Source organism: Urocampus carinirostris, chromosome 17 (genome assembly GCF_059441175.1).
Source record: "Urocampus carinirostris isolate Australia breed hairy pipefish chromosome 17, RoL_Ucar_1.0, whole genome shotgun sequence".
In the NCBI taxonomy this organism is placed as follows: Eukaryota; Metazoa; Chordata; class Actinopteri; order Syngnathiformes; family Syngnathidae; genus Urocampus; species Urocampus carinirostris.
Window position 1 is genome coordinate 19832202 of NC_142365.1, and position 14614 is coordinate 19846815.

General features: G+C 38.5%; 1 protein-coding gene across 1 annotated transcript in view; it reads left to right on the forward strand.

Moving 5' to 3' along the window:
• pknox2 (pbx/knotted 1 homeobox 2) overlaps positions 1-8389 on the forward strand; it is an 84557-nt gene extending 76168 nt beyond the window's left edge. The window contains exon 12 of the mRNA XM_088321301.1: positions 1739-8389. Coding sequence (XP_088177427.1) covers positions 1739-1989 — 251 coding nt within the window. The 3' untranslated portion in view covers positions 1990-8389. The remainder of the gene's footprint in view (positions 1-1738) is intronic.
• The last annotated feature ends 6225 nt before the right edge of the window (positions 8390-14614 follow it).

Here is a 14614-nt window from a genome sequence, read left to right on the forward strand (position 1 = left end):
ATGATTGATTGGAAAAACTGCTCTTTTCGGCATAATTTTAGGGGAATAAATAGTCTCACACATCCCTGTTTTCATTAACTGATAAAGGTGATTTTGGACAGGTACATGCTTCAAATATGAAATCAGTATTCATCAATGCTAACAGTGGGCACTTATAAAGTATTACCTTTACATTCACCCTGCATGCTTCAACTTTTACCACTTGGTGGCGCCTTTCATGTTTGTTTCTGCTCTCTAACATTTAGAAGCGAGACACAAACCCCCAAGAAAATCAATATACACTCGAAAAAGAGTATTTATAAATAGGTTTTAGTTGAACTAAAATATATATTTTTAGATAGATATTATTTAACTTTAATGTTTTGCTGAGCCTACTTACCTTTATGCCTTTGGGTAAACTGTTTTTTCACGTTGTTAACTTCAGGTAATATTCTGCTTCCGGAAGTCTTTGCACTTCCGTATTAAATTCACATTTCCGGATCAATATTTTGGTACGAATGTAAGCTCAGTATTCCCTGCTGTTACCCCAAAATCATATCTAGAATAGAAATTTAAAAAATCAATTGCCTATTCAATGTCTCAATGTGTTATACGTTTTTGGGAAACATGTATTTAAGTTAGAAAACATTAAAAATAAAATAAAATTGTCTAAAAAGGTGCAGTGACAAGGAAAGTGACAGAGATCACATACCTCTCAAGTTTTCCCCGTAATGTTTTGATACCATTCCTAATTGTGTACGCTGTATAACAGTTACTATACAGGAAAAGACCGATCTCGTCTTTCCCATTTCATCTCTAATCCTGATCGTCTCTGTCACTGGTACGAACGACAACGTGACTGTAAAGTGCTCATATTACCACAGTATTTAGATAGTCTGTATTAAATGGGTGACGCGTTGTGTTTGTAAGGTATGGTTCGAGAGCGTTCTCCATCCGGGCACCGGTGCTGTGGAATGCTCTTCCCCCTGAGATCCGTTCTGCAACTTCAGTGGAAATGTTTAAATCTGAGCTTAAAACACACTTATACTCTATAGCATATGAATAACCTATACTTTTCTTGGACAATATCTCTGTATTATTTGTGATTGCATCATCCTTTGCTGTCTGGTAATCCTGAAGGGGGGATGCCACATGTGCGGTCCCTTCTCAAGGTTTCTTCATTTTCCTCATGTTGAGGTTTTTGAGTTTTTCCTTGCCCTCATGTTGGTTCCAGATCAGGGGATGGTGTAATAATAGTCTGAAAAAATAGTCTGTGTAATAACTTGTGAAGCCCTTTGAGACTCTTTCTGATTAAGGGTTATACAAATAAAAATGACTTGACAGGATTTGCAACCATTGATACAGGGTGCAATTGTCAGAAGTTGGAGGGTAGGAGAACGAGAGTCTTTTGATGATATGTAAGCACTTACTGTACACTTAAATATAAAGTTACTGAAACTTTAAATGGGCAGACACACAAACATCTTTTACAGCAACATTTTCCCTTTTTTTTGTTGTTGCCTGTTGTAGTTTGCATCAGCAAACCGTATGAGTGGCTGCTGGCGTTAAGCAGAGTGGTCTGGAGCGGTTTCTTGTGGTAGCCTGTGGGACTGCTGGTGACTTTTCTTTAAAAAAAAAAAACGGGAAAAAAAACCGTGTATATTGTGTTAAGAGTTTTTCGTATGAAGAGGTACCATTGTATTCTAATTTATTTTTGAAACAAACTTTAACTATAATACTGCTTCTTCATGTCTTGTAGAGCCACTGAGCCTGGACAGTCTGCAATCGCTATCGTCGGACTCGGCTACTCTGGCCATGCAGCAAGTCATGCTGGGAAACGACGACTCCATGGACGGCACGGAGGATGACGAGGAAAACGAAGAGAACGAAGAAGACGAGGAGGACGGTATGGAGGACGATGAGGAGGAGGAGAACGAAAACAATCTGGTAGGATCTATGCCCGGCAGAGAAGCCGGTAGAAGAAATCGGAGCGAGGAATCAGACGACTGAACGTTTAGATGCCTCGGCCGGTTAGCGTGGCAACGTTTTGATTCCAACGAAAATTTTTGTCACATTGAATATGCATTTTAGGCAAAATCAATCAGGGCTTCTTGTAATGAGGAAAAGATTAATCAAGCAAGACATACCGTATTTCCCACACTATAAGGCGCACCCCTGAAAATATATCTTTTCTCATAAATTTTTCATATGGACTATAAGGCACATGGAATCAAACTATTGTAAGAACAACTGTATTTATTCAATTGTATGTATTAGTGCCAACAAAAATCGCAAAACATTTAATGCAACAGGAATCGAACCTGGGTTGCTACAGTGAGAGCGCTGAAACCTAACCACTAGACCATCAGTGAAATAGATGACTTTTGAAAAGGCTGTCAATTTTCTCTCATTATAACACTGTTCTTACTCACAGTGCCAGAAACGAATGTTACAGAATAAAGAAAACAGAATGTCATCCGTTGGGGTTTTTTTGGTGCGCTTTGTTGTCCGGAAAATATGGTATTTTTAACACGAAGCTAAAACTGTCATATTTAGCTAAACAAAGGTTTGTTTGTTGGTTTGTTTTTACTAAAACGCTCAACATCATGTAATGTGATAGAACAGGGGTGTCAAACATACGGCCTGCAGGCTGCATTAGACCCACGAGACAGTGCTCAGAGAAGCACAAGAGAAAAAAAACTGAATCACGTCAAATAATGACCTTTTCATAAATCCACTGTTAATAAACATTACAAGCGATTGAAATTTAGTAAAAGAAAAAAAATTGGGGAAAAAACCTTTATCATTATTTTATGATCTCACTTTATTGTGAGCCTCCAAAAGATCCCCCGACTATATGCTAAGGCACACTTCTTAGGTTCTCAAACTCGCAGCCTAGGGGTGATTTGTGGCCCTAAGGACGATAGTTTGAGGCCCTGCCTTAATAATAACGTTAAAGGGACAGTGTCTGTTATTGAACAATAGCTGTACTCTGTCGTGCGACTGAAAACGAGTGCTAAAAATCACAAGTAAGAATACTTTTTACAGACACTCAAAGTGACCATAAAACCTTTTTTAAATATAATTTCTTGTTATGTGTTCTATCATGAATATCACCGAAGGGACAATGTGCTTAATTTGACCAATAGGAGTTGCTTTATTGTGGAAAACGAGTGCTACACAACACAAGAAAGATCGCAAACTAAGGAAGCTCAAAAAGACTGCTGGCGGAGACAATCCGCGTCTCAACTTTTTGGATTTTAACCAGAAAAAAACTGAAGTGAGCAGTTTAGTTCAGGACTTTTATTACAAAGTTACAAAATAAAACAAAACCGAGTGCACTACGAACCAATTGATCAAGAGAGTACTACCCCCTCAAAAGGCAAGGAGATGGTCTCCCTCAGAAAAAGCATCGACAAATGGTTGACCACAGTTTTTATAAGAAAGGGGTGTGGAGTGGAAGAAATTGAAACTAAGACTTAAACAAACAAAAAAAGACATGATCAAAAGGCACAATTTTTCTTCCATCTGTTTGGGCAGCCTTTTGCCAGGTGTTTGGTTTTTCAAGGTTCCCGTAGCAGTAAGATGGCAGACAATGACGCTCGGAATATGTAAAATAGATATAATTTTGGGGATCTACGAGGATTTAAAAAAGAAAAAGCACATTTAAATGACATGCATTTGTTTTTTCTTTTAATCTTTTTTTTTTAAATGAACGATTTTTTTTCACCACAAGGTGGTACTGTATAATATGCACTGTCCTTTTAATTGTGGCACTAGTGGATTATGGATTTATTTATTACAGATTGATTGTTAATGTTCTTTTAGATCTTATACAGACGCTGCCCCACTGACGAACGAGACGATTGTTTGTAGGTTGAATTTGTTCGTAAGTTGCTTCAGGGCTATATTTTGTATGTTTAAGGTTTATATGAGTATGTTTAAGGCTTGTATAAGTAACCTGTATTGTTTTGTACTAAAAAATCAAACATTTCACAAGATAATATGCTCTATAAAGATAAATAAAGTTAAGTTTAACTTAATTTTGGAAGATGAGCTTCAAGAGTCAGGTGACTTCCTCCTTCGTGGTAAAAAGTGGCTGAAAAAAACGATCCAACCATTTTCTCAACCGCATCAAGCTTTCTTATTCCACTTTCATTTCAAAGGAAACGGCTCGCCTCTTTACACCAAGCATATTGAACGGATGCATGAGATACAAAACAATAAAAATGTCAAAGTTCTTAGCGCACTGGAGATACAGTATAGAATGTTTACACATGTACTAGGAAGAGGAAGCGGATTTCTTCTTCTGGGTGGATGCTGGGTGACTTATCACAGTGCCACCACACGCCGGTAGCGGCGGAAAGAAGCACTCCAGTACAGTCCTGTACTCTGATAAGGTGCAAAATACAAAATCTAACTTACAGCAATGTCCGGATATTTTTCGATATCCCGAAAAAATCTACCGTTTTTCGTATCTGGAATGGTCTTAAGTAGGGGAGCGTCTGTATTGTGTAGGGAACTTTAAAAAACAACATTTGAGAACAGTGGTGTTTTTGTATTCAAACTTTTTTTGCAAAAACACGATTTGGCCCAACCTCACCTGGACCGGGGCTCCAACGGCCCCCAACACCATTGAGTTTGACACCCCATTTCTTTACTAGTCAGGCCCGCGTGAGAGGGTTTTTTTCTCCCATGTCTTCTTTGAGCTAAAATGAGTTTGACACCCCTGGGATAGAAGTTAAGGACTACTTTAAAAGGTTTATTAAGTGCACAAAAATACATGCAGCATGCGAGATTTATCAATGTACGTGGTGCCAACTAATTTGCTAGACAAATCGCGAAACGTTTCAAAATATGTGCAGTAGGAGGAGAGGGTGATGTGGAAATTTTTCATACCTCTTCTTTTTATAAGTTCTCAGGTCAAAGAAACACTGAGCATTTTCCTTCCACTCAAACAACATTTCAGAACTGCCGAAAGCCTTTTAAGCGTGAATTTTCAACTTGAACTTGTGTGAAGTTTTTGTTTTTATTATTTGCCTTTTTCTTCCTGCTCGGGCACTGAGGCCAGTTCGAGCTACATGAAAATGACGGCTACCTGCACACTGCCGTACAATGTTACGAAAAAGTATGTGAACCTTTTGGAAATTCTCATATTTCTGTTGAAATTACCATTAAATGTGATCTGATCTTTTTCAAAATCACACAGATGCATAGCACAGTGTTGGTTTTAACTGAAGACATGCAAGCATTGATAGGTTTTTATATTTTATTGAGCATAGCTTGCAAACAATGAAAGAAGGGGGAGTAATAATTAACTGAACCATCACATTTACCCTATTTTCACAACTATAGGGTGCAGAGTATCCATAGCTGGTTTTATCTCTGTATTTAACAACACACAGGGCGCACCGCACGATCAGGCGTGGGAGCCCTCCGCTTGCGGCCGCGTTACAACATCAAGACAAGTATACAAGTGTACATATTTGAAAATACAGTAGAAGCATAACTCAGGTTCAATTTCGTTTATTTAAGTAATAATTATAGTAAAACAACGGATAAAACAACTTTTTTTTAAAAAGAGCTTGTATGAAACAGTTTGGCACTCACATTTTTTAGTGGTAATCCATATCATAACGGTCAAATTCCTGATAATCTGTTTCTGACCAGAACAGCTTTGCTAAATGCCCATTAAAAGGTTTACTTTCTTCACTTTCAGAGTCACTTTCCGAAAGTTAGAACAACAGTCCCGGCAGACATGTTAGCCCAAGTGTCGACAATCCATTCTTTTCATTATCTGCAAGTTTTTTCCCCACCATGGTCCTGGTTCAGGTGGAAAAATGACACAGTTTCATTAAATGAAAGCACCAAGATGATAAGAGTAACTTTCAAATTGCTAGATATTCTACAGTGCTAGCGTCCATGAGTGCTTCCGCAAACAATGAATTGAGTGTGACGTCAGGTATCCTCTTCTGCTTGTGTGAAACTTGTGGCGGAAACGGGAGAAGGCGTAAAGGTCACAGGAGATCGTATACACGTCGCATATAGTTGGATATGTGAAAAATCTCACAAAAACATCAGATTTCCACCAAAAATACGGTAATATTCTGTCGCAGCAATAACTAACCAGAGGCTTCCTGTAGCTGCTAGGGATTGGCAATACTGAGAATTTGGTTATCGATCAGATCCAAGTAAATACAGGGTAGTATCAATCAACACTGATCTGATCATATTTGCTTGGAAATGTCGTGATTCTTGAAATTCTCTTTCCGACAGCTTGTCTTCCCTCTTGTTCCCTTGCACACTTATATGCACTGGCAGCCCGTTTTCCTGTATTCTTGTGACTGTGTTAAGAACGTGATATAGAATTTCCAGCCTACTACTGGAATGATATGTAATACCTTCAAGGAGTAATGCAGAATCTTTAGTACCACCGACACTGGCACCATATCTGCAGTGTTCACCCCTAGTCTGTCACGTGTTATTTTGCCAGTGATGTCAAAGTCAAATAGACACATGGGCTCATACATGACTTTAATTCTTTGGTGGGAATTAGTTTCAATAGCTCTTTAAAGTCTTCTTAAGCAGAGGCTTCCGTTACTTATTCCTCCCCCTCTGTCATTGTTTGCATTCTATCCTCATTAGAATCTGAAACCCAACAAATTTTTTCAAACCGGACGGATCTATTGACACTAACAAAGATGTTACATAACGAAATTGTGAATATGCTTGATTGCTGTTAAGGTTGTCGAGAAGGGTTGTTCAAACCTCACATTACTTGTTTGCTGTTATTAGTGTCAATAAATTTGTTCAAACCCAAAAAAAAGACACTGTCTTTTCATTGACCATATTTAATAGTGAATAACACCCTCTTTTCTTACCTTAAAATAACTCAAAGTTTGGGTGCGCGTTACACATGAGGTTTTACGGTAGTGAATTATTTGCTTGTGCAATGATTGATGAGTCAGAAGATATCACCAATATAAATCGAACCAGGGTCACGGCGGTGAGAGTATTAAATCCTCACCACTAGACCACTAGTGTTTTCTCTCATCACCTGAAACTAATGTTAGAAATGGTGAAAACAGAAACTTATCCAAGAAGAAATAAACTTAAAAAAAGCACATGACGCGAGAATTGAATAGAAGAACGGGAAAAAAAATTATTGTCAATGTAACATGTGAAATGCACAACAAAATTAACGTTCGTCTCTGGTACTATGACTGAAAATAGTGTGATGATGAGATCAAATCAAATGCCTTTTCGCATGTCAGCAGTACCACTGGTAGTCCAGTGATTAGGATTTGGCACCCTCACCAACGGTTTGATTCTCGTTGCAACTGGTTGCAAAGTTTGAGCTGAAAATCCATCCATGCATCCATTATCTGCACCGCTTATCCCTAGTAGGGTCACGAGGTTGCTAGAACCCATCCCAGCTATCTTTTGGGAAGTGGGCAGGGGACACCCTGAACTGGTTGCTAGTCAGCCACAGGACACACAGACAACTCACTTGCTCATCCACACCTAGGGACAATTTGGACCGGCCAATTAACCTGACACGCATGTTTTTGGAATGTGGGCGGAAACAGGAGTGCCCGAAGGAAACCCACAGGGAGAAGATGCAAACTCCGCACAGGAAGGCTGGTAGCTGGATTTGATCCCATGACCTCAGAACTCTGCCACAGACGCGCTAACCACTCAGCCGCCTTGCCACCCTTGAGCTGAAAATATTTAACAACATTTGTACTGGTTATAAATGTCAAAATCATGTATAACGCGCACCCCTAATTTCTCAAAGATCAGATCACATTTGATGAAGATTTTATGAAGAAATGTGAGGATTTCCAAAAGATTCAGATACTTTTTCATACCACTGTAGGTCCTTTACAGATCTGCTCGGCTGTCGTATGTAAACTTGTTCATCAAGTTGCCAACTCTGAACAATTGTTTCTTGCGTATCTTGTTAGAAAGACAAATAGTCAAGGATTTTCGCTGACTGACTGAAAAAGCCATCGTTGTTTGCAAACTGACTTTTTAAACATATTTCATGAAGACTGAGATGGAAAATCTGCCAAGAAGTCAGCTTTTATGTGAAGGATTTTAAAGAACCTGCTAAAAATGTTCTTTTTTTTTTAAAGAAATGTGAAATGGATTCACTTATTTCATTTGTAATAATGTTAAAAAAAAACAACAACCCATGTCATACTTTACATTTTGAGTGGTGAATGTGAAGTATGTTGCTTATTATGATTGTTTTCTTCGACTGCATTTTTTTTTCTAATCGATCTTCCAGCACAAGTGATACACAACGGGAAATATTTATATTTCAGTCTACTTCATTTGTACATTTATTGTCATAATATACTGTGTTTAAATAGAACAATTTGATAATTAAAATATGTAAACTGGCTGATGTGGACGATGTATTTTCTTACAAAAGATTGTGAATGTTTATTTCTGTTCCTGCAGTGTAAGTAACACCAACTGAGTTCATTGCTCAGTTGGAATATTTTTATTGATTTATGTATCTTTGTAAAAGGGATATTTGACCACTACATGTTGTTGTATGGTGTGGTGCAACTGAAGTGCTAAAAAGCTCAAGGAAGTTTACAAACTAGGGCGACTCAAAGTGAACAAAATGCACCATAATACTTCTCATTTTTTGCTCAGCCTTTTGAGGTTTTTGGTTACCTGTAGCAGCAATATGGCGGACAATTATGTCCACTTCCTTTATGTTAGGCTCATGCTAATTTGTCAACATACATGTTTTTAAAAAAAAATCACTTTTAAATAATGGTTTATGTATTTTGTATTATTTAAATGTATATTCTTTCTACAACTAGGAAGCGATGAATAATACACACTGAGTATGTTGAAATACATTAGTTTTGTTATTTTGTCTTTGCAAGTTAGTGTCATGAACCGGAACAGGATCAGGACCCAATCGTGTGACGTTTTTTATTTTACGGGAAATGGGGAGTCATGCATATTAGGCAGCCGTCTGGCGTGGAATGTCAGGAAGCCAGAGGCCGACGAGATCTATACAAACTGCCCGAGCAGATATTGGACAGATGGGGTCGATACCGGACAGGACGGGACAGACAGGATTGGTATCAAAACACGTTATCAAAATTAAACCGGACAAACTAGACGGGAATGAAACTGGAAACCAATATTAAACAGGACAAAAATAAACGGGGACAATACCAGACAGGAAATGCCAACAGGAAACAAGAACAAGTCAAAACCCACGTCTTGCGGGGCAGGAATTCGTTGACGGACTGACAAGAAAGAGTGAGAGCACTGAGCTTAAATAGATGGAAAGCCAATCTGTCAACGAGCCGCAGCTGGCGCCACACGGATGGGGCCAATTGGGCGCCATGGCGATTGTGACAGTTAGTCGAAATCCGGGTGATGAGAATGTTGGTAAAATAAGAGGCTTGGAGATGAACTCCTTCTTGAGAAGTTTTCTAATGTCAGAATATTCTGGATACCATCGTGAGTTGGGAAAAAGCTACATTCTTGCAATAGTGTACAAATGAGCTTTTTGTACTTTTTCTGAGGCGTTGCAAAACTGCTGTTTGAAGTTCTAGGTTGTTTTTCATGGTTTGATTAATATCCTGATTTTAGCCCTTTCGACAAGTCGCCCCTGTACCACGATGTCTTGTAAATATTGGATTTGTTGACACGAGGTGCGCTTGCAGTTAGCACAGCAATATGAATAGAGGGGCTACTTTTTATACAAGCGCCAGTGAACACCAGAAATTCGATATATGAGTTTTATTTGGAACCAAAATCGTATCGTACTCTACGCACAGGGTAAATAAAAGCTACAAGCAGTCCCAGAGGCTACCACTAGAGACCACTCACCACCAGCATCAGCTCGTCCAAGTTATCACATGCGCTAGCTGATCCCAAACACTTGTTTATATTATGCAGAAACTTTGTTTTTATCATATACCTTCTTTATGTGGCTTTTTGTGACCCTAACCATGAGTTCCGGAAAGGGAAATGGTCAGGTGTTTTTTGGAAATAAAGCAACATGATGTCAATTGAAATGAAGCAGGAAATAATCGACAATCAGGGTTTTCTTGTGAGTGAATTAGCTAAAGAGTAAGACAAGGTTAACATCTCCTATTTGTACGCTGCTGAAACAGAAAGATGTCATCGAGGCTATAAAAGCGACCAGGGATGTGACTGTTTCTTCGAAATTACAAACCACTATTCATGATTAGAAAATAGAGACATTTGTTTGTTTGCTAGCAAAAGAGCCACAGAGAGCAGAAGTCTCTGCCTATTACTAAAAACCGAAAACTTGACGCAGCGTCGGGTACAACTTGAATGGATTTCCATGCCCACGATGGGTGGTTTGAGAAACTCAAGAGGACTAACTCTGAGAACGTAGTTTGGCATGAGCAAGCAGCGAGTGCAGGTTACAAAGCGTGCAATATTTTTTGCATGGCTTTACTACAAAAAAACAAAGAAATAAAATAAAAACAATATGCAATAAAACATGTGTGTGTATGTTTAGTTACAGTAATTTTAATTTTACGTATACAGTAAGTTATTATGTATCATCAACAGTGTCTCGTGCTAATTCCACCATCCACTCCTGCAACTCCATCCATGGTAGGTGCCCATAATAAACTCTCATTTTATTTAAATAATATTGTTATTTATCTTATAGTATTTTTTTGTTTAATTGTTATTTGCATGTGTTTTTAGTGATCAGGAAGATGTGTTTTATAGCTATTTAGGGTTAACTTTCATGCTTTTGAGAGGTCAGGAATAGGCCATTACATTTTTAATTATTTCATATTGGGAAAATGTGCCCATTATACGAGTAATTTGGGCTACGAACACGATCATGGAACAAATTAAGCTTGTACAAAGACGTACCACTGGAAATGGCTAAAGTTGATACACTTCTTTGAATAGTACAACCTTCAAGCATCCGTCAAAAAAATTAAATACACGCTCAAAAGGGTCAGAAACAAGTAGTGAAAAGAGATTCTGGCCTGCACCGTGTAAAAATAGTCTCCTAAATGACAGGACCAAGATAAACCACATGCGTGGACTTGCTCGCTTTAAGGGGGTCAGAGCAGGCCTACATCAAAATTACGTACACCTAATTACATAGTTCAGTTTCACATAGAAGAGATGTTCTGGAATATACAGTAAGACCATGTGGGTGGCTGCATGCCCACGAACGTGTTCTCTATCATTAAGCTAGCTTCAACTCAAATCCAACCTCTCATTTGCTGAAACACGCCCAGAAAACGGGAAGCAATATCCAATACTGTCCAAATGCTTTTGCAGAGAAACCATTTTCATTCTCAGCAACAGTGGAGTAAGCGCCAAGACTCACAACAAAGAGTAAGTGCCTGTCTTGTTCTGTTAAAAGGGGGGGAAAAAGAAAGAAAACAGTACAGTTCATTTCAGACTACAATCTGTTACTTTTTTGCTGCATTTTGTTGGTGGCGGACAATAATGTCAGCTCCGTCAAGGTGAGGTTCATTTTATGTTAAATAAATGCATATTTCTTGACCTACGATTATTTAAAAAAAATAATGCATGTTTAGACAATAGTTTATGTGTTTTTGGTTATTATTCAAATCAACCATGAATAACGTTTTTTTTCTAACCAGTCGGCAGCGCTAAATAATACAGAATGTCTCTTTAGTATCAGAGAAGTTTGTTACTTTCTGTAAAAATTTGAAAATCCTTTGAGATTTAAGATTATATGAATAAATGTGACTTGACTCAAATATTCAGATTCAGATATACTTTATTGTCATTCTTGTACACGTGTATACAGAACGAAATGTCGACACATCTGACCCGCACAGTTTCCTTGAATGCACAGATGTAAATAAAATGTTGTTCTGAGTTGGAGTATTGAAGTACTAATAATATACTAAATAATTAAAGCTATGTATAGTATTATACAGTAGTGCAAAGAGTGCAAGAGGATCAGCTAACCAGATGTGCAAAATGGGCAGTCAGGTAAACAAGTCACTATACAATAACAATAACAGAGGAGAACAGATGTACAAAGGAGTGGATAGGTATAAGAGAACTGAATATTTTTTTTAACCACAATTTGTGGTGACTTTAGCTGTTTTGAGTACAGTAAATTTCGGACTACAAGCTGCTATTTTTTTGCGACATTTTAAAAACTGGCTTTTTCTTTTTTTTCATAGTGGCACAGAGGAAACAGGCAAGTTGCTCTTCAACAACCTTTTCGCTTTGAATACAAAACACGGCAGTGACGTCTGGAAACATTTTTGACGCTTTTATGAGAAAATTCGTCTATATTTTCGCAACATTAGTCATATAGTACATCACAGGGGCAAAATGGGAGGTTTGACTTACTTTGTTTAATATTTATAATGTACTCATGATATTTAATTTATTTTTTACACACAAATCAAGTTCTCAATTTATACATTCTAATTGAACAGCACTAGAAGTTCTCTATGAAAAGCAATACTTTTCTTTCTGTATCATCAACGTCATTGTCAAGTTTCCTTAAATGCTCAAGGAACGTTAACAAGCAAATGCAATTTGGTCCGTGAATGCGGCAATACCAATAACAACACCAAAAAAAACCTTGTCTGCGTGCAATCTGGCACTGTTTTCCACAGAATGGTTGACTTTGCGCAGTTGTCTAGAACTGCAGGGATCACATTTTATGAGATGCAGCCCTCATTTGCATTTTCTTTCTATCTTTCTTTCTTTCTTTTGTCTGTGCCAACTTGAATGGTCACATGATCTAAAAACAAGTGAGGTGGACAACTTTGAGAAAATTTGACCCTAACCCAGGCTCAAAAAAGTAATTTTCTCCTGATTTATGGAGGAACAATTCCAAACATGTAAATAAATGAATGAATAACTACCTACAAGTATATGCTAAATAAATAAGTGAGCACATGAATAAACTAGAATGTGTGTGCACCGAAAGAGCATCACCCGTGTTGAAAAGCAAAACCATTATTGGGTGGCATTTCCCTTTCAATGTTGTTCTGGCCTAGGAGAGTGATAGATAGATAGAGATAGATAGATAGATAGATAGATAGATAGATAGATAGATAGATAGATAGATAGATAGATAGATAGATAGATAGATAGATAGATAGATAGATAGATAGATAGATAGATAGATAGATAGATAGATACTTTATTCATCCCTGTAGAATGTGAGCACTTTTCTGTTGGTATCTATTTATTTTTTAATGTTACATTATTAATTTAACCTCAACAAAATGTTGTAATTGTATTTATTGTCAGCAAGACGTAGTCAGAGTCGGAAACGAGTCGTAAGCCAGAACGGGAGAGTATACGTAGTCAGGAACAAAAAGGGGTCGTAAGCCGGGGCAGTATCCTTGGGTTGAAAATAAAACAATAATAAAGTATAATACATAAATACCGAATGTAACGTGTTGATATAGAGTATTTAGATAAAATACACACTGGAATAAAAATAGGGTAATATGCAATGTGGGGGTGTAGTTTAATGTGGGCTTTTACTCCCCCGGGTGGAGTTAAAGAGCCTCATGGCATGAGGAAGAAATGATCTCCTCAGTCTGTCCATGAATAAAGACTGTGACAGCAGTCTGTCGCTGAAGCTGCTCTTCCGTTTGGAGTTGATGCTGTGTAATGGATGTGATGAATTGTCCATGATTGACCGCAGCTTTTTCAGTTCCCGTCTCTCAGCTACTGTTGTCAGGCTGTCCAGCTCTGTGCCCACAACAGAGCTTGCTTTCCTCAACAGTTTATTAAGACGAGAGGCATCCTTCTTCTTGGCGCTGCCTCCCCAACACGCTGCCGCATAGAAGAGGGCGTTGCCACAACGGTCTAATATAACATTTGTAGGAGCTTTTTGCAGATGTTGAAGGATGTCAGCCTTCTGAGGAAGTAAAGTCGGCTTTCACCTTTCCTGCATAGAGCTTCTGTGTTGGCAGTCCAGTCCGGTTTATTGTCCAGCTGCACACCCAGGTATTTTTAGGTCTGGACAAATTCTACACATTCTCCTTTGATAATTGTACTTCTCCTGAAGTCCACCACCATCTCCCTGGTCTTGGTGGTGTTCAGTTGCAGGTGGTTAGCATCGCTCCATTGGACCAAGTCCTGAATCAATTTCCTGTACTCCTCCTCCTGCCCACTTCTGATACATCCCACGATAGCAGTGTCATCTGCAAACTTCTGCACGTGGCAGGACTCAGAGTTGTACTGAAAGTCTGATGTATACAGGGTGAATAGGAACGGAGAGAGCACTGTCACCTGCGGCGATCCTGTGCTGCTAACCACAGTGTCCGATGTACAGCCCCCCTGTTTCACATACAGGGAGTGGAAAGTGTTTCTGGGAAAAATAACAGAGTAAATATCCACAACCAAGCCAGCTTTTTGATGGGCATTTTTCACATCTAGGGTAATCTACCAGATTGTCTGTGAAGGATGGTGGTCACATCTAAACCTCTTCCCACTTTTCTTGGGTGGACAGACAAACAAACAAACAAACTTAAAATGCAGAGGCAACAAAACTGTAGGTGCTGAGTCAGCTGATTTTTGGGTATTTTTCCTCATATTGGATAACCTTCCTGACTGCCTGTATCTTGACTTATTCCCCCTTTTC